General features: G+C 39.2%; 8 protein-coding genes and 1 non-coding gene across 9 annotated transcripts; 5 read left to right on the top strand and 4 right to left on the bottom strand.

Annotated features, from left to right (window-relative positions):
* Nucleotides 1–255: 255 nt before the first annotated feature.
* On the bottom strand, nucleotides 256–1,686 carry BNA4 (kynurenine 3-monooxygenase; the record flags this gene model as incomplete). The annotated part of the gene is made up of 1 exon (XM_033908617.1): nucleotides 256–1,686. The coding sequence occupies one exon, from the start codon at nucleotides 1,684–1,686 to the stop codon at nucleotides 256–258; it is 1,431 nt and encodes a 476-aa protein (XP_033764508.1).
* A 396-nt stretch (nucleotides 1,687–2,082) lies between these two features.
* Nucleotides 2,083–3,720, bottom strand: ATP1 (F1F0 ATP synthase subunit alpha; the record flags this gene model as incomplete). The annotated part of the gene is made up of 1 exon (XM_033908616.1): nucleotides 2,083–3,720. One exon carries the CDS (start codon nucleotides 3,718–3,720, stop codon nucleotides 2,083–2,085), a length of 1,638 nt encoding a protein of 545 aa, XP_033764507.1.
* A 563-nt stretch (nucleotides 3,721–4,283) lies between these two features.
* SPAR_Btrna2F lies at nucleotides 4,284–4,375 on the bottom strand. The gene has a single exon. It is a non-coding gene; the product is annotated as a tRNA-Phe (tRNA).
* A 1,609-nt stretch (nucleotides 4,376–5,984) lies between these two features.
* ECM21 (Ecm21p) lies at nucleotides 5,985–9,311 on the top strand (the record flags this gene model as incomplete). Its single annotated transcript, XM_033908615.1, has 1 exon — nucleotides 5,985–9,311. The coding sequence occupies one exon, from the start codon at nucleotides 5,985–5,987 to the stop codon at nucleotides 9,309–9,311; it is 3,327 nt and encodes a 1,108-aa protein (XP_033764506.1).
* A 200-nt stretch (nucleotides 9,312–9,511) lies between these two features.
* Nucleotides 9,512–10,159, bottom strand: SFT2 (Sft2p; the record flags this gene model as incomplete). The annotated part of the gene is made up of 1 exon (XM_033908614.1): nucleotides 9,512–10,159. The coding sequence occupies one exon, from the start codon at nucleotides 10,157–10,159 to the stop codon at nucleotides 9,512–9,514; it is 648 nt and encodes a 215-aa protein (XP_033764505.1).
* Nucleotides 10,160–10,733: 574 nt separating this feature from the next.
* Nucleotides 10,734–12,194, top strand: RTG3 (Rtg3p; the record flags this gene model as incomplete). The annotated part of the gene is made up of 1 exon (XM_033908613.1): nucleotides 10,734–12,194. One exon carries the CDS (start codon nucleotides 10,734–10,736, stop codon nucleotides 12,192–12,194), a length of 1,461 nt encoding a protein of 486 aa, XP_033764504.1.
* Nucleotides 12,195–12,989: 795 nt separating this feature from the next.
* SEA4 (Sea4p) lies at nucleotides 12,990–16,106 on the top strand (the record flags this gene model as incomplete). The annotated part of the gene is made up of 1 exon (XM_033908612.1): nucleotides 12,990–16,106. The coding sequence occupies one exon, from the start codon at nucleotides 12,990–12,992 to the stop codon at nucleotides 16,104–16,106; it is 3,117 nt and encodes a 1,038-aa protein (XP_033764503.1).
* Nucleotides 16,107–16,576: 470 nt separating this feature from the next.
* PKC1 (protein kinase C) lies at nucleotides 16,577–20,032 on the top strand (the record flags this gene model as incomplete). Its single annotated transcript, XM_033908611.1, has 1 exon — nucleotides 16,577–20,032. One exon carries the CDS (start codon nucleotides 16,577–16,579, stop codon nucleotides 20,030–20,032), a length of 3,456 nt encoding a protein of 1,151 aa, XP_033764502.1.
* Nucleotides 20,033–20,391: 359 nt separating this feature from the next.
* On the top strand, nucleotides 20,392–23,424 carry SRO77 (putative Rab GTPase-binding protein SRO77; the record flags this gene model as incomplete). The annotated part of the gene is made up of 1 exon (XM_033908610.1): nucleotides 20,392–23,424. One exon carries the CDS (start codon nucleotides 20,392–20,394, stop codon nucleotides 23,422–23,424), a length of 3,033 nt encoding a protein of 1,010 aa, XP_033764501.1.
* Nucleotides 23,425–23,704: the final 280 nt, after the last annotated feature.

Below are 23,704 nucleotides of genomic sequence, written 5' to 3'. Positions count from 1 at the left end.
ACCTGCTGAATTCACTACCTTGAAAAACCTATGAAATGATTTATATGTGTGATCTGATAGCATATTTGGCCAACAAATAAACGCTTCGACTTATATGGATATTTTCTTCATAAATATTCTACTAAAATGTAAACAAAGAAAGCGCGAACAGCACCGTTTCGGGTGATCATGATCATACATTTATATATATATAGATATATACTACTTATTCTAATGATCCTCTGCTAGCCGACATGGGCTGGAATTATGTTGGATTTAGGAACGTTCTTTTGTCAAAAACTTAAAAAGCTTGTAACCACCAACAGATAACATACCGAGTGTCAAAGATTCTAAGAATTTCAAGATACGTGTTTGCCTTCCAGTCCTTTCTAAAGCTCTAGAATACGGGATATCGGATCTGAAAGATATCATAGTATACAAAGGTATCCACCTGTCCTTCATTATAATACTAAAGAGGGCATCCAGCTTTCTTCTTAATAAAAAACGTTTAGACGTAACGTCATGAGACATCTCTTTGTAATTTCTTTTTGCCAGTTGAGTGATAGACACTAGATCCTTGTGTCTTGTTTGAGTGTACTCAGCAAAGGCTCTTGAACGATCTCCCGAGTGCATTTTCAATAGCGCCATAAGAACTCTTACATCTTCGAATCCGCAATTCATACCCTGGCCGTAAAATGGGACCATTGCATGAGCAGCGTCACCGAGCAGGATCGCCTTTCCGCCAGGCACATCGTATGGCTTACAGTTTACACAAACAAGACTTTCCTTTGGATAGGTGATAAACCTTTTGACAGCGTCGTCCAAGTCCATAATATTAACAATATCAGGAAAGTTTTCGATTAAGAATTTCTTCACACGTGACTTGGAAGTTATCAGATCTGATATTTGATCTTTAGAGCCGAAAAAGGTTGAAGTGAACGAGCCATCACTGTTGGCGAGCGCAATTAACATGAATTTATGACGAGGCCAAATGTGCAAATGGTCAGGAGCTATAGCAAAATTTCCGCCAAACTTTGGCTTGAATGCCTCGGTGGCCGGGATGTAAAGTTCAATGTAACGTAAATCCATATATTCTTGTGAAAAATCCATTTCAACTTTACGTTGCATTTGGGATCTTGTCGCAGAGTATGCACCATCACAACCTATGACAAAATCAAAATATTCAGTATGTGGTACCCTCAAATCGCCGCCAACAGCAAAATGACAGATTTGTTTATCGTCTGTCCATTCGATTTTAACTAACTTGTGACCGAACTTCAATTCTGTTGTAGATTTTTCTAATTCATCCAAAAGGCTATTATTTAATACAGATCTATTGATAGAATTGATAGCTTCTCCATGTAAGCCATACAATTGAGATTCCTGTTCGCCTTTCAAATCATGAATCATTCTGCCTTTCATGGGAATCATATCTTGTAAGATATGTTCACAGGCATCATGATCTACTGACTTCAAAGCATCAATTCCACGAGCGGAAATAGCCAAATTAATGGATTTCAAATTTTTATTTTCGGTGGTGTCTAACCGAGGATCTTGTCTAAAATCATAAAGTGTGACATGGTAGCCCTCTTTGGAGAATGCCAATGCTGCAAGACAGCCTACCAATCCTGCGCCTATAATGGCCACTGATTCAGGCATATTCAAATTAAACGAATTGGCTGACGACCTGAATTTTTTAACTGTCATTCAGTATTTTATTATTAAAAGCAACGTCCGTGTCAGAAATTCGGGCCTTTTATAAGAAATAGTGGCGGAAAAAAAGAGTCAGTGCTTAAAATGGAATAAACTAGAGGCTCTTGTAAAAAAAAAAAACTCTTGAATAAAAACCGCTTGCAGGCGATATTTCCTTATTTCTGTAGTTACTTATTTTCCTTAGAAGAAAAGTAGGGGCATTATTTACCATAAGAATAATAATAATATATAATAATCAAAATAAAAAAATTCTAAGATATTTAGATTTTCTGGGTTATTGTTAGGCTGCACTTTAAATTTAGTTATGTTTTTTCATTTTTTTTTTAAAATTTCTATATTTACATTTCTTTTTGAGACGTACCTTATATTCATTTTTATTTTTAGTTCACATTAAAAAGTGGCAACAAAGGATTCGGTAGCACTCTTTAGAGATGCCAACAATTCTTTAGACAATTCACCCTTTTCTCTAATTTCAGTCAAAAGCTCATTGTGGTTGGATTTTAGATAAGACAAGAAAGAAGATTCAAATTCACCAATTCTTGATAGTTCAATACCATCCAAATGACCATTAACACCGGCATAAATCAATGGAACTTGTTCCTCTGTAGCCAAAGGAGAATATTGATTTTGCTTCAACAATTGGGTCAATCTTTCACCTCTGACCAAAGTTTGCTTGGTGGAGGCATCCAAATCGGAACCGAATTGAGCAAAAGCAGCGACTTCTCTGTATTGAGCTAAAAACAATTTCAAGGAACCAGCAACTTGCTTCAAAGCCTTAACTTGGGCAGCAGAACCGACACGAGAGACGGACAAACCGACATTAATAGCAGGTCTGATACCCTTGTAGAATAATTCAGCTTCCAAGAAAATTTGCCCATCAGTAATGGAAATGACATTGGTTGGAATATAAGCGGAGACATCACCACCTTGGGTTTCAATAACGGGCAAGGCAGTTAAAGAACCAGAACCTTCCTTTTCGGACAGCTTAGCGGCTCTTTCCAGCAATCTTGAATGCAAGTAAAAGACATCACCAGGGTAGGCTTCACGACCAGGAGGACGTCTCAACAACAAAGATAATTGACGGTATGCCACGGCTTGCTTCGACAAATCGTCGTAGACGATCAAAGCGTGCTTTCCATTATCTCTGAACCATTCACCAATGGATGCGGCGGTAAAAGGAGCCAAGTATTGTAGGGGAGCGGCTTCAGATGCAGTAGCTGCAACAATAATAGAGTACTTCATGGCATCATGTTGTTCTAAAGTTTGGACCAATTGAGCAACGGTGGATCTTTTTTGTCCAACGGCAACATAAACACAGTACAGCTTCTTAGATTCGTCACTACCGTTATTCCATCTCTTTTGATTTAGGATGGTGTCCAAGGCGACAGCGGTCTTACCTGTTTGACGATCCCCAATGATCAATTCTCTTTGACCTCTACCGATAGGAACCAAGGCGTCAACGGCTTTCAAACCGGTTTGGACTGGCTCATGGACAGATCTTCTTGGCAAGATACCTGGAGCTTTGACTTGAGCTCTCGAACGACCGGCAGCGTCAATAGGACCTTTACCATCGATAGGGTTACCTAGAGCGTCGACGACTCTACCCAAAAGACCTGGGCCGACTGGAACATCAACAATGTTACCGGTTCTCTTGACCAATTCACCTTCTTTGACCAGTCTATCGGAACCGAAAAGAACAATACCGACTTGACCTGGTTCCAAGTTCAAAGCCATACCTTTAACACCGGAGGAGAACTCAACCAATTCTTCAGCTTGAATGTTGTTCAAACCAAAGACACGGGCAATACCATCACCGACTGCAAGAACTCTACCTGTTTCATTCAAATTGGCCTCGTCGGAGACGCCCTTAATTCTTTCCTCCAAGATGGAGGAAACTTCTGTTGGCTGAGCCTTGGTAGAAGCTAGTCTTCTGGTGGAGGCCAAAGCAGCAGCAGCAGGTCTTGCAGCTCTGGTAGAGTTAATTAAGGTTCTCGATAGAGAACGAATAGCAGCAGTACGAGCCAACATTATTGTATGTGCGTGTATTTTTATTTTGTTACTGTTCTTGCGATTGTTATAAGAGCTGAACGATCAATCTGTTATACTAATGGTTCGCGATGAGGAAAAATAAAACTTTCTCGATTATAATTTTATGAGGGTTTTCTTTTCTTTTCTTTCTTGACGTCGAGTATATATGCCTGTTTTGGGAATATATGAGAAATCAGTTAAAAACGAAAAAAGAGAGGGAGTAATAACGTCAATGGGAAGGATGGGGACAATCTAATAAGATCAATTGAAAGAGCTATGACAGTATAATATCTCTACTTGTATGGAGGAAAGGGCTCTAATTCAGAAAGTAAATTGAAAAATTGAAGTCTGATGTGAATTTAGATATGTCCAATGTATAATAATTACAATAAATACAAGATTCGAAAAAGGCGTAAAAGGCGTGAAGGGGTAGAAGCGCACCGGGCCCATTTTTAAAGGGATCTGATTGGCCAGGGCCGGCCGCAACTGCATCACCCGGGCGACCAATCAGCGCGGAGAAACGGCCCTAGGAACAAAAAAAAGACGTGTAGAAAAAAGTAACGTGCGAATTCTGTGGATCGAACACAGGACCTCCAGATAACTTGACCGAAGTTTTTTCTTCAGTCTGGCGCTCTCCCAACTGAGCTAAATCCGCTTGTAATTGATGGATGCTGTTGTATCTCAAGATGAGATACCTCAGCATTACTAGATTTACCAACCTAGACATAAAACATGTATGAAACACGTACGAAACAATAGTTCTGTTGGAATGAAATTCTGATATCATCTATTTAATAGTATATTATAATATGCGGTGCAAGAGGATGGCATAAAGATTGAGAAACAGTCATTCAATCTAATGGAAGCTGAAATGCAAGGATCGATAATGTAATAGGATAATGAATGACAACATATAAAAGGAAAGAAGATAAATTTATAACACTATGTAGAACTATCGATTCCCTTTTGTGGATTCCTATATCCTCGAGGAGAACTTCTAGTATATTCTGTATACCTAATATTATAGCCTTTATTAACAATGGAATCCCAACAATTATCTAATTATTCACCCAAATCTCACGAACGATGGCTAATTCTCTGCATTCATCGCTTAACTCTCGAAGAATAGGACATAGTGCACAGGAATCACTAACCTTAACAGTTTCCAAGAAGATAATACTTCTTCGAACGACCCTCCCTTATCCGCTGTATTGGCATTTCAGTTAGCGCCATTCGGAGGGCGCAGGAACTGCCTTAATGATATTCGGCCGCAGCGAAAGTTTGGCTACTAAGTGGCTTTGTAAAGTGGTTTTAACAATGAAGCCCAAAAGAAAGTTCAGAAATTTCTTTATTAACGTTCGTTCTCACAAAAGCACTTCTTAGCCGCCCAGCCACAAGCAGCCACTCAGCAGTGACTTTAACTGAGTGATGAGTAAACTTCGACCAGTGGCAAGCCACAACCCTAAAACCTATATAGTCCAATCACAATCCCTGTCATCGTAAGATTATTAACTTTTTTTGGTATTTTTACTGTTTGTCTCTTTTTCTTCTATTTAGTTTAGATATCAGGTTGTCAGACCAAATTATAAAAAAAATCAAGAGAGCGTATCTTTTTTCATTTTCTAGAACAAAGCGATTTCATAGTAAAGATACTAACAACCCATCCATACGGATTTCTCAACTGCGTGCGTCAGTGATATCCGACTTTTTATTCCCGTATCTGTAATATTCCCTTGGAATTTTACAACATCCAGATCACCAACTATTTTCATTGTAGGTTTATTTTACTTCGACAGTCTATGCGTCAATAACATTGTCGCAAGCACAGACTGCACGGAACCTTATTTACGTACACCATATTGCCGCAAAAAAAAGAACATCATAATTACATTACCGAGTATCTGTTGCTACATCGCTACATGGCTCACATCACCCTTGCTGCTTTATATATAGTTTTATACTGATCTTGCGGTATATTCCTGAAATTAGATTCGCGGCATCCGTAGATATCCATTACTCTTATTTTCCCAATTTCTGATCTGACTCTTCCAAGGGTTCTCCACTTTTCTCACCTACAATTCTAATTTTGTTAGGAGGGGACAAAAAAAGGGACGAGAAAAAAAAGAAAACGACTTGCTATTATTACTCGGAAGGTCCCGTCTTAACTCTGAGATAAGCCACGTTTATATTTTCTAAAGGCCCATCGAAAAGGTGACTCTTTTAAATAGAAAAGAGCAAGCAAAATTCTCCCTAACCTATCGGACATGCCGTTCATAACATCAAGACCAGTGGCGAAGAATTCCTCTCACTCTTTATCAGAAACAGATTTAAACCAGTCCAAGGGACAGCCGTTTCAACCATCTCCCACCAAGAAATTAGGGTCCATGCAACAACGAAGAAGATCCTCCACCATCAGGCATGCGCTTTCATCGTTACTAGGTAGCGCTAATGTTCACTCACCTGCTGTCTTGAATAATACAACGAAAAGCGGCACTAATAACGGCAACATCAGAAGCAGTAATACAGACGCCCAGCTCCTCGGCAGAAAGCAAAACAAACAGCCGCCGCCAGAGACGAGGCGACACAGTACCACTGCAATCCCGGGCTCTATCAGCGATAGCACTACTACAACTCCAAGATCCTCGACTTCCGACACTAACCGCCGTGCTTCTGGAAGATTGTCGGTAGACCAAGAGCCCAGAATATCAGGGGGACGCTATTCACAAATTGAGGAGGATAGCACGGTGCTAGATTTTGATGATGACCATAATTCATCGGCCGTAGCGTCAAGCGATTTATCGTCAACTTCTATCTCAAGGTTGGCGAACTCGAAAAAGCTTAACGAGCAGTTTCTCTCAGAATACTTAACCGCCAGGGGTCTCCTGGGTCCCAAAACAGTTTTATCCAATGAATACTTGAAAATTTCCATATCTACTAGTGGTGAAAGCGTTTTCCTACCAACAATATCCTCGAATGACGATGAGTATCTGGCTAGACTAAACGGGCTCAATGATGGTACGGACGATGCTGAGGCTGATTTTTTCATGGATGGTATAGACCAGCAAGAAGGTAACACTCCTTTTCCCGCTACGACGGCGGCTACCGAAAGTGGTGAGAGCATAAATGAAAATAGAGATGCACTCTTAAGGGAAAATATTTCAGGAGACCACGCAGGCTCCGGTTCGGAACCCAATGCACGGTCTGTTGAAATCGACAGTTCCATGGTCTCCTACAGCATAGCAGTTATAGTGTCCGTTAAGAAACCAGTTCGATTTGCGGACATGCAATTAGAATTATGTTCAAGGGTTAAAGTGTTTTGGAATACAGGTGTTCCTCCAACAAAGACATTTAATGAGGAGTTTTATAATGCTGCGTCAATGAAATGGAATTTGAATAATGAAAACTTCGATTTGTTTGTACCATTAAGCATATCTCCAGATGATCAGATGATTGAAAACAACGCGAACGATCGTCAAATGAGATTATTCAAGAATATTCCTACGGAGGAAAGACTGTATTTAGACAAAACTAAAACAAAATACAACCTTTTCAATGCCATAGACTTAAACAAGAGTCATCTTTACCAACCTGGAGACTACGTATTCTTAGTACCGGTGGTTTTCTCTAATCATATTCCAGAAACTATCTATTTACCCTCTGCGCGCGTTAGTTATAGACTAAAGCTTGCCACAAAGGCAATCAATAGAAAAGGTTTCTATCGTCAAGATTCAAACTCTCCACAACCTATTGTGTCGCCAGACTCTTCCTCATCACTAAGCTCTACCACATCTTCATTAAAACTTACCGAGACAGAATCTGCTCAGGCCCATAGGAGGATAAGCAACACTTTGTTCAGTAAGGTTAAAAATCATCTACACATGAGTTCCCATCAACTTAAAAATGAAGAATCGGGCGAAGAGGACATTTTTGCAGAGTATCCAATTAAAGTTATCAGGACTCCACCACCCGTTGCAGTATCCACCGCAAATAAACCCATCTACATTAATAGGGTTTGGACAGATTCTTTGTCTTACGAAATCTCTTTTGCTCAGAAATACGTGTCACTAAATAGTGAAGTGCCAATCAAGATTAAACTGGCACCAATCTGCAAAAACGTTTGCGTCAAACGTATTCATGTCAGTATCACTGAAAGAGTCACATTTGTTAGTAAAGGTTACGAATATGAATACGATCAAACAGATCCTGTGGCTAAAGATCCTTACAATCCCTATTATTTAGATTTTGCCTCCAAGAGAAGAAAAGAAAGAAGTGTATCATTATTTGAAATTAGAACTAAGGAAAAGGGCACAAGAGCTCTGAGGGAAGAGATTGTTGAAAATTCATTTAATGACAATCTCTTATCTTATAGCCCTTTTGACGACGACAGCAATTTAAAAGGGAATCAGAAAGAAAGGCTCGGTATAACGGAACCAATAATCATTGAAACAAAGTTGAAGTTTCCCAAGTACGAAGACTTGGATAAAAGAACCGCCAAGATAATACCACCTTATGGGATCGATGCATACACAAGTATCCCCAATCCTGAAAATGTGGCAGTTAACGGACCGTCGCACCGTCGCCCGAGTGTAATAGGTTTTTTATCCGGCCATAAAAGCTCGAAAAATCATGAAGAAAATGAGAAACCAGTTTATGATCCAAAATTCCATCAAACAATAATCAAATCCAACTCTGGGCTGCCCGTGAAAACGCATACCAGATTAAACACACCAAAAAGAGGCCTGTACTTGGATAGTTTACACTTCAGTAATGTTTACTGTAGACATAAGCTGGAAATTATGCTAAGAATCAGTAAGCCTGATCCTGAGTGTCCATCCAAATTAAGACATTATGAGGTCCTAATTGATACGCCTATATTCCTGGTATCTGAAGAGTGCAACAGTGGTAATATGGAGTTGCCCACTTATGATATGGCCACAATGGAAGGCCAAAGCAACCAAACTCCCTTGAGTATGAAAAGCGACTTCTTTGGAACCACATGCCCGCCGCCTCCCACTTTCGAAGAAGCCATATCCGTTCCAGCTTCTCCTATCGTCTCACCGATGGGATCACCTAACATTATGGCTTCGTATGACCCTGATTTGCTATCTATACAGCAATTGAACTTATCAAGAACTACATCAGTTAGTGGGCCATCCGGATACAGCGATGATACTGGCCTGTCGAATGCTAACGTCATGAACAGCGGTATTTCGAATCCCGCATTTGTTTCAGGCAATAGTGGCCAAGGAGTTGCTAGAGCAAGAGCTACGTCAGTAAATGATAGATCGAGATTCAATAATCTTGATAAATTATTGAGCACTCCATCGCCCATCAATAGGTCTCATAATTCCTCACCAACAAATGGCTCGTCACAAGTAAATGGCACTGTTAAGATTCCAAACGCTCCCAAAGAAACCTCTACCGATAGTTCGGACGTATTTTTCAAAAAAGGTTACACTTTAGCAAGTGTCAAAGACGATGAAGAAGAGGAAGGAATAGCAAGTTCAAGTTCAGCAAATTCGCTACCTTCTCATGGCAATGAGCCTCCCCGTTATGATGAAATAGTGCCTTTAATGAGTGATGAAGAGTGAATTTTTTTTGTTTTATTTATTTGAATTATTTTACGGTGATTATATATATAGAGCAACTGCATGTTTTACTTCCTTCTTGTTGATTACATGCTACTTCATTAGGTTGGGTTATAAATTTCTTTATTATTGTTTCTTATAGTATAAATATTACTTCCTTTTCGATTAATCAATTCAATTCAATATGCACAATGAATGGTAAGTCAAATGCGTAAAACGCCTCTTGCAGAATTAACACCAGCAGAGCTCAGCATCCTTAAACCTGTTGCACCGAATGGGAAATATGAAATAGCATAATAAATGACAGCAATTAACTCAAAAAGTGCACACGTAATAGTCAGCACCGTGTTCTTGGAAAAGGCTGCGAAGTAAATCGTCATGAAGCATGTGGCAAAAAAAAACATCGAAAAAGGCAGCCTTTCCCTTGCAGTCAAATGTTTTAAGTACGCAACTGGTCCCATAAGCACCCCAAACGCAAGCACAAATAATAAGGACCCCATTGTCCATAATAAACCAAACTTTCTTGGTTTAGCGGCTAGAACGGGGAAAAGGAAGATACAAAGAGTAAAACAAGCCGTTGCACCCAGCAGAAAACACACAAAAAGTACCATTCTTTCCGTTCTTGATAGTTGGAACCACGACGGCTCCTCGTCTTGCACCAAGTCCTGTCTAGATACAGGCAGTGTCTGATATATATCCTGGGCTCTAGTATTAAGGGAATCCGCCCAGCTTGAAAATAGCGTCTTAGCAGATTCGTTAAAACCCTGCGAATTCTGCTGTCTTGTTTGATTCCATCGATTCAATGAATCACGGAGACTGTTGACCTGGTCGGAAGGTTGTTCCTCGCTCATATTCTCCACACTTGTTCTTTCTTTTCACCAGCGAAAAAAAAATACGCAACTGCCGAAAATAAAGGTGATCTCAGCCTGAATCTAAATTACTGATTGCAATTGGAATGTTCACCTTTTCACCCTCATTCCTTATTTTCAGTACTATATAGGCCTTGACCAATACTCCCTCTTCATTACAATCGCCTTTTGCCGGGTCACTATTCCGGGCCGTTCCGCGGGATGTGACTCTTTGCCAGTCACTTTTGAAATAATAAAGCCATGGTGATTAGAAAAGCCTTCTTGTAAGTAACAAAAGGTAACAATTGTGCTATTCGAGCCAGACAACAGTACCTTTGATATTACTGCAAGTTAGTACATTAGTTTTTACTCACAGTTGCTATTTTCTGCTAGAGGAAAGAACAAAAACTGCACGGAATCGTTGGAGAATTTTTCACAATCCGATTTTTTGTCTTACGTGAGCATATATAAGATAGCAAAACGACACCACTGCATTCACATTACTTGGTTGACAAGTACCCTTTAATAGAATACTTTTTTTTTGGTCAGACGAACTTGTTTTTTGAAGAAGTGAAGGATGACGAACAATAACGAAAGTGAGGCTGAGAACCAACGTCTACTGGACGAACTGATGAACCAAACAAAAATTCTCCAGGAAACTCTAGATTTTTCGTTAGTGGCACCCGCTCCACACCACAATGATGATTATAAAATACATGGAAGTGCTTACCCAGGTGGTGAGACCCCGGCTCAACAGCATGAAAAACTCTCATACATCAATATGCACAACTCTAACGATCACAATAACTTAATGGGTAGTCAAGCGAGGTCCAATTCGCGAACACCAACAGCTTCGACCATATATGAAGAAGGAGAGTCGCAATCGTCTTACTTGGACGATATGTTTAGAACAAGCCAAGGCGGTAGACCTGTCACCCAAAATTCCATATCTTCCATAGGGCAGGCTCCCTTGAGGTCATCCTTTTCTACGTCTTACGACTCACCTGTGGATAGAGCAATGAATACACCATTACAGCAACAAGAAGGCTTAAAAGCTGAGTTACCACAAGACTTTTTATTCCAGCATGGCACGGATGATACAACATATAACTTAACTGATGATTTGAGCTCCTCTTTATCTTCTAGCATCAATTCTGATATGATGACACCAAACACATATTCATCATCATTTTCTTATAATCCGCAAACTTTGGGTCCAGCATCCGTATCTTCCACATATTCCCCAAAAGTAAGATCACCATCATCGTCATTTCGCGCAGGAAGTTTCCTTTCATCCTCTTTTAGGCATGGTAGCATAAACACTCCCAGAACAAGACACACTTCAATAAGTAGTAATATGACTGAAAATCTAGGACCCGGAAGTGTTCCAAAGATTCTAGGTGGATTAACTTCAGATGAGAAACTGAGGCGCAAAAGAGAGTTTCATAATGCTGTCGAAAGAAGAAGAAGAGAACTAATAAAACAAAAGATAAAAGAACTTGGCCAGTTGGTTCCACCATCTTTATTAAACTACGATGACCTAGGTAAACAAATAAAACCAAATAAAGGTATTATTTTGGATAGAACAGTCGAATATTTACAATACCTGGCCGAAATTTTGGAAATACAATCACGAAAGAAGAATGCTTTATTGGCGAAGATAAAGGAATTGGAAAACAAGAAAAGCTCTGTCGCAGCGTTATCTCCTTTTACCAATAACCATCATGCAAGTTCGAAGCAAAATAACAACGACAATAATGAGGAAAGAATTATAGACATTAGGTCCGTTCCAAATACTTCATTGAATGAACAAAATATTAAGGCTGAATTGCATAATTGGGAGCCACCATTATATGATTCGGCCAGTAACCACAATCATGCTGGCGCAATGGAAACTCATCCACATACAAATATTCATGATGAACTAAAGGAGTTTTTATCTGGAGATTTAATTGAAGCCGAAGATAATGCAAAACTAATGTTTGGGGATGACAACTCTAATCCAGCTGATTATCTTCTAGAATTTGGTTCAAGATGACCTATGATCTTATTAGCAGGGAAAAGTCAAAAGAAAAAAGGGTCAGGTAGGCAAAAGCAGCAAAGACTTTAATATCTGTATTTGTTCTTATCGGTATAATCTTAATCGCTTCCGTACTTATAGGAGAGTAATGTAATGAGAAAATTTAGAAATTGCAATGAAACTAAGGCAGTCTTTCCGCAATGCTTACATCCGACGTCCCGTAATAGGTGGGAGAGATAGGCAAAGAGAATTATATGTAACAAAATTTAAACGTATTCACTATTATTCTTGGTTGTGTCCAATACATCGAATTTATTAATTCTTTAGTATTTTATGTATTCGAAACGCAATTATGTCACTAGAACCATATACTTTTCTTTCAGGGTATAATTGAAATGCATTAGTGTTATGAGGCATATCATTATACATAAGTATTGCCAGTGGTAAGTAGTGTATAATGTATACATGTGCCCCCGCAATTGGGTTTAATGTGATTTCAAGTGCTCTATTGTTTAGCGTCGCAAGAACGTGCTCGACTGTGCCCCCAGACAGCTTCTTCTGGTCGTTCAAATCTGTTGAAAGAATTAATGTACATCAGATACATCAGATATATTTAAGGCAGAGTCAATACTTTCTGCTTAGGGAACATATAGTAGACGCTACCACTAATAATATAAGTGCAAAGACTGATGCACTACACATCATACTTTACGGCGATGATATGTTTCAAGATAGTATAAGCTTTATGGTTATATTATATTAATGCTAAAATTTAGCCGTAAATCCAGTATCATGAACAAATAGGAAATAAAAATGGGTCTCATCAAGAAGGTGACCCATTGGTCATATGACAATCTGATTGATTATCTTTCAGTGAACCCTACTAGAGATGAAGTAACCCATTACAAAGTCGATCCGGAAAATGAATCTGATGAATCAATTATTAAATTACGTACTGTAAAAGATTTTGGCAGTATCACCTGCTTGGACTATTCAGAATCAGAAATTGGTATGATTGGTGTTGGTGAAAAGAATGGATATTTAAGAATTTTTAATATCTCTGGATCAAATTTCTCATCCCCAGCAAACCAAGCGTTGGCGGGCTCAAACGCCAATAACGACACTTCTATGGCGAATTCTAGTGTTAGTAAAGCAGCTCAGGCAGAAAATATAATTGGTGCCATCTCAAATGCAAAGGACACTCAGGGGTACCTTGAATCAGAAACCGATTATGATATACGCGTACGAGCTAAAAAACAGCGGTGTATAAATTCTCTGGGAATAAATACAAATGGACTTATAGCAATGGGGCTTGATCGAAATAAGCATGATTCATCTTTACAGATTTGGGACATGAACTATCATGACGATTCGAATGAAACTATCAACCCAATGTTTAGTTATTGCACAAATGAAAGCATAGTATCCCTAAAGTTTCTCAACGATACAAGTATATTAGCTGCAAGTACAAAATTTTTGAAGGAAATTGATGTGAGGTCCCCCAACCCGATTTATCAACACCCGACAAGATTGACGTATGATATCAAACTGAACCCCTTTAATGATTGGCAATTTAGTACTTACGGGGATGATGGCACCTTAGCTATTTGGGATAGAAGAAAATTGTCCGATCAAGCTTCACTCGGTGATTTAAATGTAGCCTCCCCCTTATTAACTTTTGAAAAATTGGTTGGATCCGGTGCGGCTTCAAGGAAATACATGAACTCTTGCTTTAGATGGTCATGTGTAAGAAATAACGAATTTGCCACTTTACATAGAGGTGATACCATCAAAAGGTGGAGGTTAGGCTATTACACTGATGGCAATTACGGTAGTGAGGAAGATGACAATAACGAGATAAATATTGAAAATTTGTTCGTTTCTTCCGTGCATGATACGAATACGATGTACGATAGAGTGGCCACATTTGATTATATTCCAAGAAGTAATCATGGGACGAGTCTCATCTGTATGAGACAATCAGGAACAATATACAGGATGCCAATTGCAGAAATATGCTCCAAGGCTATACTCAATAATAGAAACTCTCTCTTACTGTCAAATTTTGAAAATACTGAGGTAGATGAAATTAGAGTCAACAGTGAGCACGAAAAATCCAATCTGGAAAATGTGAAAACGGTCCTCAAAAATTTATCCTTTGAAGACTTAGATGTTAGCGAAGATTACTTTCCGTCGGAACACGATGAACCTAATAACGAAATTGAATATTCTGAGTTAAGCGAAGAGGAAAATGAAGAGAGTAATGATGTTCTTGACAGTAAGCGCGGGTTTGAATTGTTCTGGAAGCCTGAAAAACTTCTGGAAAAGGATATCAGTGTAATAATGAGGACAAGAGCTTCACTGGGATACGGGTTGGACCCAATGAATACGGTAGAGATGATCGATTCTTCCAAAAACTTACAAAATAATGCTTATATAAGGAACACATGGAGATGGATTGCAATTGCAAAGGCTTCTGTTGACGATGGTACAATGGTTTCTGGTGATCTTGACCTAGGTTACGAAGGTGTAATTGGTATTTGGAACGGTATAAACGGGATATCCAATCAAGACAGATATAGACAAGAGACAATTCTTTCCGACAAACAACTAAATAAAGAAATGGAAAAGATTATTAAACTAAGAAAGAAAAATAGAGATCGGAATACTCCTATTGCCAATGTTGCTGGTTCACCAAAATACGTGCAAAGAAGACTTTGCTTGATCATCTCAGGATGGGACCTTTCCAGATCTGATTATGAAGACAAGTACAACATAATTATGAAAAATGGTCATTATGAAAAAGCTGCCGCTTGGGCGGTATTTTTTGGTGATATTCCAAAGGCTGTAGAAATATTAGGGTCTGCAAAAAAGGAAAGATTAAGGTTAATTGCAACTGCTATTGCAGGTTATTTGGCGTATAAAGATCAGCCAGGTAATAATGCGTGGAGGCAGCAATGCAGAAAAATGTCCTCCGAATTAGACGATCCTTACTTGAGAGTAATTTTCGCCTTTATTGCGGACAATGATTGGTGGGATATTCTTTATGAGCCCGCCATATCTTTGAGAGAACGGTTAGGCGTGGCTCTAAGATTTTTGAATGATACTGATCTGACCACTTTCTTAGATAGAACTTCGTCTACCGTTATCGAAAACGGCGAATTAGAAGGTTTAATTCTCACCGGAATAACACCTAATGGTATCGATTTACTGCAATCATACGTTAATAAAACCAGCGATGTTCAAAGTGCCGCATTAATATCAATTTTTGGCTCACCAAGATATTTTCGCGACCAGCGAGTAGATGAATGGATACAAACTTATAGAGATATGCTTAAATCCTGGGAATTATTTTCCATGCGAGCCAGGTTCGATGTTTTGAGATCAAAATTATCGAGAACTAAAACTGGTGTATTGACTGCAGATATAAAGCCCCGCCAAATATATATCCAATGTCAAAACTGTAAACAAAACATCAACACTCCGCGCACATCCCCACCTTCTAGCGCCGTATCAACTAGTGGTGGAAATTACAAAAATGGTGAAGCATATAGAAGAACTAACACTGATTACAAAAAATTTAATACTGGAAACTCTGAAACACAAACAGCTGATGAAAAGCCAAGGCATAAGTATTGCTGCCCGCACTGTGGGTCTTCTTTCCCGAGATGTGCCATATGTCTCATGCCTCTAGGAACATCAAACCTACCCTTCGTGATAAACGGGATTCAACCACGCGATCCAATGCAGACAGAGGACTCTCAAGATGGTGCAGACCGCGAACTCGTAAGTAGAAAACTGAAGTTGAACGAATGGTTCAGCTTCTGTTTAAGTTGCAACCATGGTATGCATGCAGGTCACGCTGAAGAATGGTTTGACAGGCACAATGTCTGTCCCACTCCAGGTTGTACCTGCCAGTGCAACAAGTAGTGTTGTACAATAAGTCAAATCTCTTGCAACTTCTCTTTATTCTCTCATAATATGTAATCAAACAAAGTAATCAATAAAACATTGTATTAATGGGGCATGGCTATTTCATTACCCAGCCCGCCTTGTTTTAAAGGCGAAAAAAACCGACGAAAAGAGTTCGCAAGCGTGGATAATAAAGTTGATCTACTTTATCTAAAGTGAAACGGCAGGTTCAGGGGGCGGTACAAAAGCTACAATTTCACTGCTATTGAATTTGGCTGAGCGGAGGCCGATTACTAACCATTATAAAGTCCCTGATACTACTCATTCGCATTCACGTTAGAGGTCTTCATCGTCGATCCCCTTTTCGTATATTTTTCAAGACTATATTGGATCATCAGTCGAAATAAAATCTACAAAATCAGTTACAGAGAGACTCTCGAGCGAGAGTAAATTAAAATTGAACCACACATATAGAAAACAGTGCAAACATGAGTTTTTCGCAATTGGAGCAGAACATCAAGAAAAAGATAGCAGTCGAAGAGAATATTATCCGGGGAGCTTCTGCCCTTAAGAAAAAGACTGGCAATGTTATGGTCATTCAGAAATGTAACACGAACATAAGGGAAGCACGTCAAAATCTTGAGTATTTAGAGGATAACTTAAAAAAACTACGGTTAAAAACTGCTCAACAAGGTCAGGGCGATAGTGGCAACGAAAATAGTGATCGAAGTAATTCGAAAGAGTACGGGTTTCTTTCCACCATATCACCAAATGAACACATATTTTCTCGTTTGGATTTAGTAAAATATGATTGCCCTTCTTTGGCGCAAAGAATACAATACTTGTTACAACAACTAGAATTTAAATTACAGGTGGAGAAGCAATACCAAGAAGCCAATACCAAACTAACCAAATTGTACCAAATTGATGGTGACCAACGCAGCAGTTCTGCAGCAGAAGGGGGTGCTATGGAATCCAAATACAGGATCCAAATGCTTAACAAAGCTTTGAAAAAATACCAGGCTATTAATGTTGACGTTGATCAATTTAAACACCAACCCAATGACATAATGGACAACCAGCAACCGAAATTCCGAAGAAAGCAACTAACTGGCGTCTTAACCATTGGAATAACTGCTACTAGAGATGTCGATCATATACAATCGCCGATGTTCGCCAGAACGCCAGAAAGCTACGTTACTGTAAAAATCGACGATACGATCAAAGCGAAAACGAAACCCTCTAGAAATGACAGGTGGAGTGAAGATTTTCAAATTTCAGTTGAAAAGGGGAATGAAATCGAGATTACCGTTTATGATAAGGTGAACGACTCGTTAATTCCGGTAGCTATAATGTGGTTACTACTCTCCGATATTGCAGAAGAGATTCGTAAGAAAAAAGCTGGGCAAACAAATGGGCAACAGGGATGGGTCAATGCTTCAAATATCAATAGTGGCTCTTCTCTCGCTAACGAAGAGGGAAGCACATTAACCTCTACGAACTCAAACTCAGCCATTCATTCTACTTTGGTAAAGAATGGACAAGGCGAAAATACATTAACCAGTCAAATCAGTACGAATTCATGGTTCATTTTAGAACCATCTGGGCAGATTTTGTTAACTTTAGGATTCCACAAGTCATCTCAAATAGAAAAGAAGCAGTTGATGGGCGGACTGCATCGTCACGGTGCTATTATCAATAGAAAAGAAGAGATCTTCGAACAACACGGCCACCACTTTGTACAAAAGTCATTTTACAACATTATGTGCTGTGCATATTGCGGTGACTTCCTTCGGTATACTGGGTTCCAATGTCAAGATTGTAAATTTCTATGTCATAAAAAATGTTACACCAACGTTGTTACTAAATGTATCGCTAAAACTTCTACTGATACAGATCCGGATGAGGCAAAGTTGAATCACCGGATTCCTCATAGGTTTCTGCCCACTTCAAACCGTGGTACTAAATGGTGCTGCCACTGTGGTTATATTTTACCGTGGGGTAGACATAAAGTACGCAAATGTTCTGAATGTGGTATAATGTGTCATGCTCAGTGTGCTCATTTGGTTCCTGATTTCTGTGGCATGTCAATGGAGATGGCCAATAAAATTCTGAAAACAATTCAAGACACCAAACGTAATCAAGAGAAAAAGAAGAGGACAGTTCCATCAGCACAATCAGGGTCATCCATCGGTACTGCCATCGGTTACGATCGTTCTCCATCCAAATTCGCAGAAAGGACAAACGCTCCTTTGCCTCCTCAACCAAGGAAACATGATAAAACTCCTTCACCCCAAAAAGAAGCAAGAGGTTCTCCTACTAAGCAGCATGGTCCTGTTATCGATGAAGAAATTCCACTACAAACGCACGGGCGTGAGAAACTAAATAAGTTTATCGACGAGAATGAAGCCTATTTGAACTTTACAGAAGGTGCACAACAATCCGCTGAATTTTCATCACCAGAGAAGACGCTAGATCCGACTTCAAATAAACGTTCCATGGGACTCGCTGGTTTATCTATTGAACAGAGCCAAACTTGGGAATCCAAAGATGATTTAATGAGAGATGAACTTGAACAGTGGAAGGCACAACGTGATGAAATGGAACTTGAAATAAAACGAGATAATAGGGACATACAAGAAGACCTAGAAGTTGATCACATTGACCTAGAGACCAAACAGAAACCTGACTGGGAGGACAATAATGATTTCCGTGAAGCTGATTTGACAATCGATTCCGGGCACACAAATCCGTTCCGCGATATGAATAGCGAAACTTTCCAAATTGAACAAGATCATGCTTCAAAGGAAGTGCTACAGGAAACAGTGTCTTTGGCTCCTACGAGTACTCATGCTTCCAGAGCCACTGATCAACCATCTCCGCAGAAATCACAAATCAGCGCCAGTGGCAAGCACAAAAGGAAAGCGGCTAAACGTCGTAAGGTTTCGTTAGATAATTTTGTTCTACTCAAAGTTTTAGGTAAGGGTAATTTTGGTAAAGTTATTCTATCCAAATCAAAGAATACTGACAGGCTTTGTGCCATAAAAGTCCTGAAAAAAGATAACATCATTCAAAACCATGATATCGAGAGCGCCAGAGCAGAAAAGAAAGTATTTTTGCTAGCCACAAAAACAAAACACCCATTCTTAACCAATCTATACTGTTCCTTCCAAACTGAAAACCGTATATATTTTGCTATGGAATTCATTGGGGGTGGTGATTTGATGTGGCATGTTCAAAACCAGAGACTATCTGTAAGAAGGGCAAAATTTTACGCTGCCGAAGTCTTGCTGGCTCTGAAATATTTTCATGACAATGGTGTGATATACCGTGATTTGAAGTTAGAAAATATTCTATTGACCCCAGAAGGCCATATAAAAATTGCCGATTATGGTTTGTGTAAAGATGAAATGTGGTATGGTAATAGAACTTCTACATTTTGCGGCACACCCGAATTCATGGCTCCAGAAATTTTAAAGGAGCAAGAATATACCAAAGCCGTCGACTGGTGGGCATTTGGGGTACTACTATATCAAATGCTATTGTGCCAATCACCATTCTCGGGCGACGACGAAGATGAAGTTTTTAATGCCATCCTTACTGATGAACCTCTGTACCCAATAGATATGGCGGGTGAGATCGTACAAATATTCCAGGGCCTATTAACAAAAGATCCCGAAAAGAGGTTAGGTGCTGGACCCAGGGATGCAGATGAAGTCATGGAAGAGCCCTTCTTCCGTAACATTAATTTTGAAGATATCTTAAACCTCCGCGTCAAGCCGCCCTATATCCCAGAAATCAAATCTCCGGAAGATACATCATATTTCGAGCAAGAATTCACGTCAGCGCCACCAACACTTACACCTTTGCCCTCTGTTTTGACAACAAGCCAGCAAGAAGAGTTCAGAGGTTTTTCCTTTATGCCAGACGATTTGGATTTATGAAAAAATCACAACATGGTTTATTTAATTTTTATATAGTACATTTAAGTGGAAAAGTTGAACTCTTTCGCTTCACATGAAGAGAGGATTTTTAATAAAACTTTGTTACATAAAATGGGACTGCCCATTTTTAATGCAATGCCTCTTTTTGTTCGTACCAGTTTTGGAGCATGCATATGAAAAACCTCGTTTAGGCGATGCGATGCAAAGCCGTGTGTTCAACAATGCGCATTCTGTTTACATTACTAAGGAAGCATTTAAGAAAGCAGTTCTGTATTATTGCTATTGATATATTTCTACAGTTGCCAGACTATAAAACGTGACAAAATTGTAAATTGAACAATAACAAAGATTCTATAAAAATGTTTAAAAAAAGCAGGCATTTGAAGAATGTATCGAATGCTATCAAATCTGCAAGAGTTCATGACGTCTCAAATGGTATTAACTCCAAACTTTTTGATACGAAGAAAATATGCACATACGGTATTAATGGACGAATAACTGTTACCACATTTGACTATACTCAAAGCCTTTTGGCAGTTGCAACTACTGCTGGAGAGATACACATTTATGGACAGAAGCAAATCGAAGTCGTATTTACGTTGAAGAACAGAACCCAAATTAAACACATGAACTTTGTTAAGGGGATATATCTGATAGCTGTAGATGAAAAGAGCAACATAATAGTTCTTTCATTACACTCGAAACAGATTTTAACCACTGTTTTTTGCCCAAGCAGTATTACTTGTATAGAGACCGATCCATCTTTGGACTGGATGCTGATCGGTCTTGAGAGTGGATCCATATTGATATATGACGTAGATAGAAATCAAATGTCCAAATTGAGAATTGAAAACTTCCAGAAAAGCATGTTTCTGCCAAAAGAGAGACTATCGCCGGTTATTTCTATCCAGTGGAATCCTAGAGATATAGGAACGATACTTATATCATATGAGCATATTACAGTCATATATTCTTTCGTAGAATCTAAAGTCAAACAACATTTTTTTTATCAATTAGAGCCGTATGCTCCTGGCGGTGATCTATCCACTAGTATAGAAAAGAAAAGGACTCCAAAGGTTATTCAATCACTTTATCACCCAAATTCCTTACATATATTAACTGTCCATGAGGACAATTCCTTGGTATTTTGGGATGTCAATAGCGGTAAACTGATTCAAGCTAGAAGCATATTTGAAACACACGTAAACTTTCCAAATCCTGCCTTGAAAGATTGTTCCTTGACAGAAACGCCTGCTATCTTCAAAGTGGCTTGGATTTGCCAACGTAATCCTGAGTATACATCACTGTTGATTGCAACAAAGGCCACAGATAAGCCCGGGTTACCACAGGAGCTAACAATGATTGACCTAGGTGGTACGCCCATGTATTCTGTCACATCATTTGACGCAATGAGCAAGTATTACGCCAAGCCGATACAACAAAAACTATTCTCGTTGGTCGGGAAGGCTCCACTTATAAATTTTTTGCCCTTGCCGAAGGCTTCTCCATATTTTGGTGGATGCCATGACACAAACCTCATTTTGTTACTTTTAGACGATGGCGAACTTGAAACATTGGTTTATCCAGCAGGCTCTTTTAGTTCCAGGGCGTCAATTTTCCCTCGAAGCTTGGCATGGGTCAGACCAACAGTTACTACTTGTATAGCGCAATCAGTTCAAAAAAAACTTTGGCTGGGGATGATGACAATCGCCCAAAGCGATTCATTTCTCAAAGGTGGTATTCCCGCTAGCAGAAATATTAGAAGCCATGACACTAGATCTGCTTTACTAACTGGCCATAGCAATGGTTCGGTTAGAATATGGGATGCTTCACATAGTGAAGTAACTGATAATGCTGTATTTGAAGTGAATACTGCTAAAGTGCTCAACAGAGCTACTAATTTGGCTATAAAAAATATCTCTTTTGCATCGGAAACATTGGAATTAGCAGTATCGTCTGAAGTTGGGGATGTAATTCTTTTCAAGTTCGAGACAAACAAGTTTTGCGGACAACCACCTAGAAGCGATACACTACAACTGAAGTTTAGCAGATTCTCACTGGATGATTCAAATACTATTTTAGTTGATGTTACCGATAGAGGTCCTACCAACGTTAAACAAGGCTTTATGCCAAGCACAGTAATCCATGCTAAAAAAGGTACGGTGTCCACAATCATGAATAGTAACGTTGGGTTTGTTGTCGTTGGTTACAATGAAGGAACCTTAATAATACTAGACAGAAGAGGTCCAGCGATAATCTTCAATGAAAACATTAGAGTTATTTCTAAAGCTGGCAGTTCTTACGTTTCAACTGTTCACTTTTGCGTCATGGAATATGGAAATGATGGATTCTCTAGTATTTTAATGCTATGTGGGACCGATATCGGGGAACTGCTGACTTTTAAAATACTACCAGGAACTGGTGGAAGATTTGAGGTTGAATACACAGATGCAACAAAATCCAATAATCAAGGAAAAATTTTAGAAATAAATTCTTTTGCCAGAGATACTGGCTACAGTTGTTCTGCTACTATTGCAAAAATGCAAGATTTAAGTAAGGGGATCGCAACACCTGGATTTGTTACAGTCAGTGGCTCAAATGACATTCGTTTAGTATCACCAGGCAGATCTAAGGACACTCATGCGCTTTTCAAGTGTCCAATTGCCGCTAGTGGGTTGTCATTTATTCCCATCATGAGCAGTAAAGGGGAAAGAAAGCTTTCAACCATTATGATCGCTTTGCTAATTAATGGGGATATTAGAATTATGACGGTGCCTGAGCTTAAGGAAATCAAAAATTTACGTTGCCCAATTCCTATAAACACGCAATACGTTGAAAATTCATCTGTATTAGAAAATGGTGACATTGTAATTCGCAGTGGAAAATTTCAAGCGTCCTTGATTTCAGTAATTAATGAAGTTGTCACCGGAACGAATCACAATGCTGGCATATCACAGCCAGCCCCTATTGATACCTTGTACAATTCTGATTTAAAAATTGGTTACAGGCCTCAAGTGAACTCTTTACAGTGGGCTAGAGGCACTATTTATTGCACACCATATCAACTCGATGAGCTACTTGGCGGTATAGAAAGGCCCGAGTCGAAGTATGAAGAAAGTGCCATTGCTCGTGGAAACACATCTTCCTGTAGAAATAATACAGACGGAAAGTTATCTCCCGGTATAGGGGAACACAGGTACACCAGACCTGTAAGAAGCTCTGGAAGAAGTGGTGGCTATGGTATCCTTAAAAGTGTCTCTAGGGCGGTTGAAACTCGCTTAGATACGGTAGAAACTACTATTAATGACTATGCAACCACGATGGGACAAACTATGAATGATGCCATGGAAGAAACAGGAAGAGACATGATGAAGAGCGCTGTAGGTTTTTAGTCTATAAATAGTTTTTATAAATTTCGATGGAGTTGCCCTTTTGTTCGCATAACTACTTTATCATGTTCTAGGACCTAAGTACGAGGGTCTAAGCTTTTTTGTCGCTGATAAATCAAGTGTTAAACTATTGCCATGTGTGATTGACCTTTGCTTGTTACCCAGAAGTCACTTAAATATCCACTTTTCAACGTGACGGTAATTTTGCCCGCATTTGTTAAATATTCTTTGAGGGTAGTTTGAAAAATTTGGAGATGGTCTGAAAAGAACTTCTCATTATGCA

This window comes from Saccharomyces paradoxus, chromosome II (genome assembly GCF_002079055.1).
Source record: "Saccharomyces paradoxus chromosome II, complete sequence".
NCBI classification, from domain to species: Eukaryota; Fungi; Ascomycota; class Saccharomycetes; order Saccharomycetales; family Saccharomycetaceae; genus Saccharomyces; species Saccharomyces paradoxus.
Note: the sequence above shows the minus strand (reverse complement) of the source record. Positions and strands in the feature narration are given on the sequence as shown.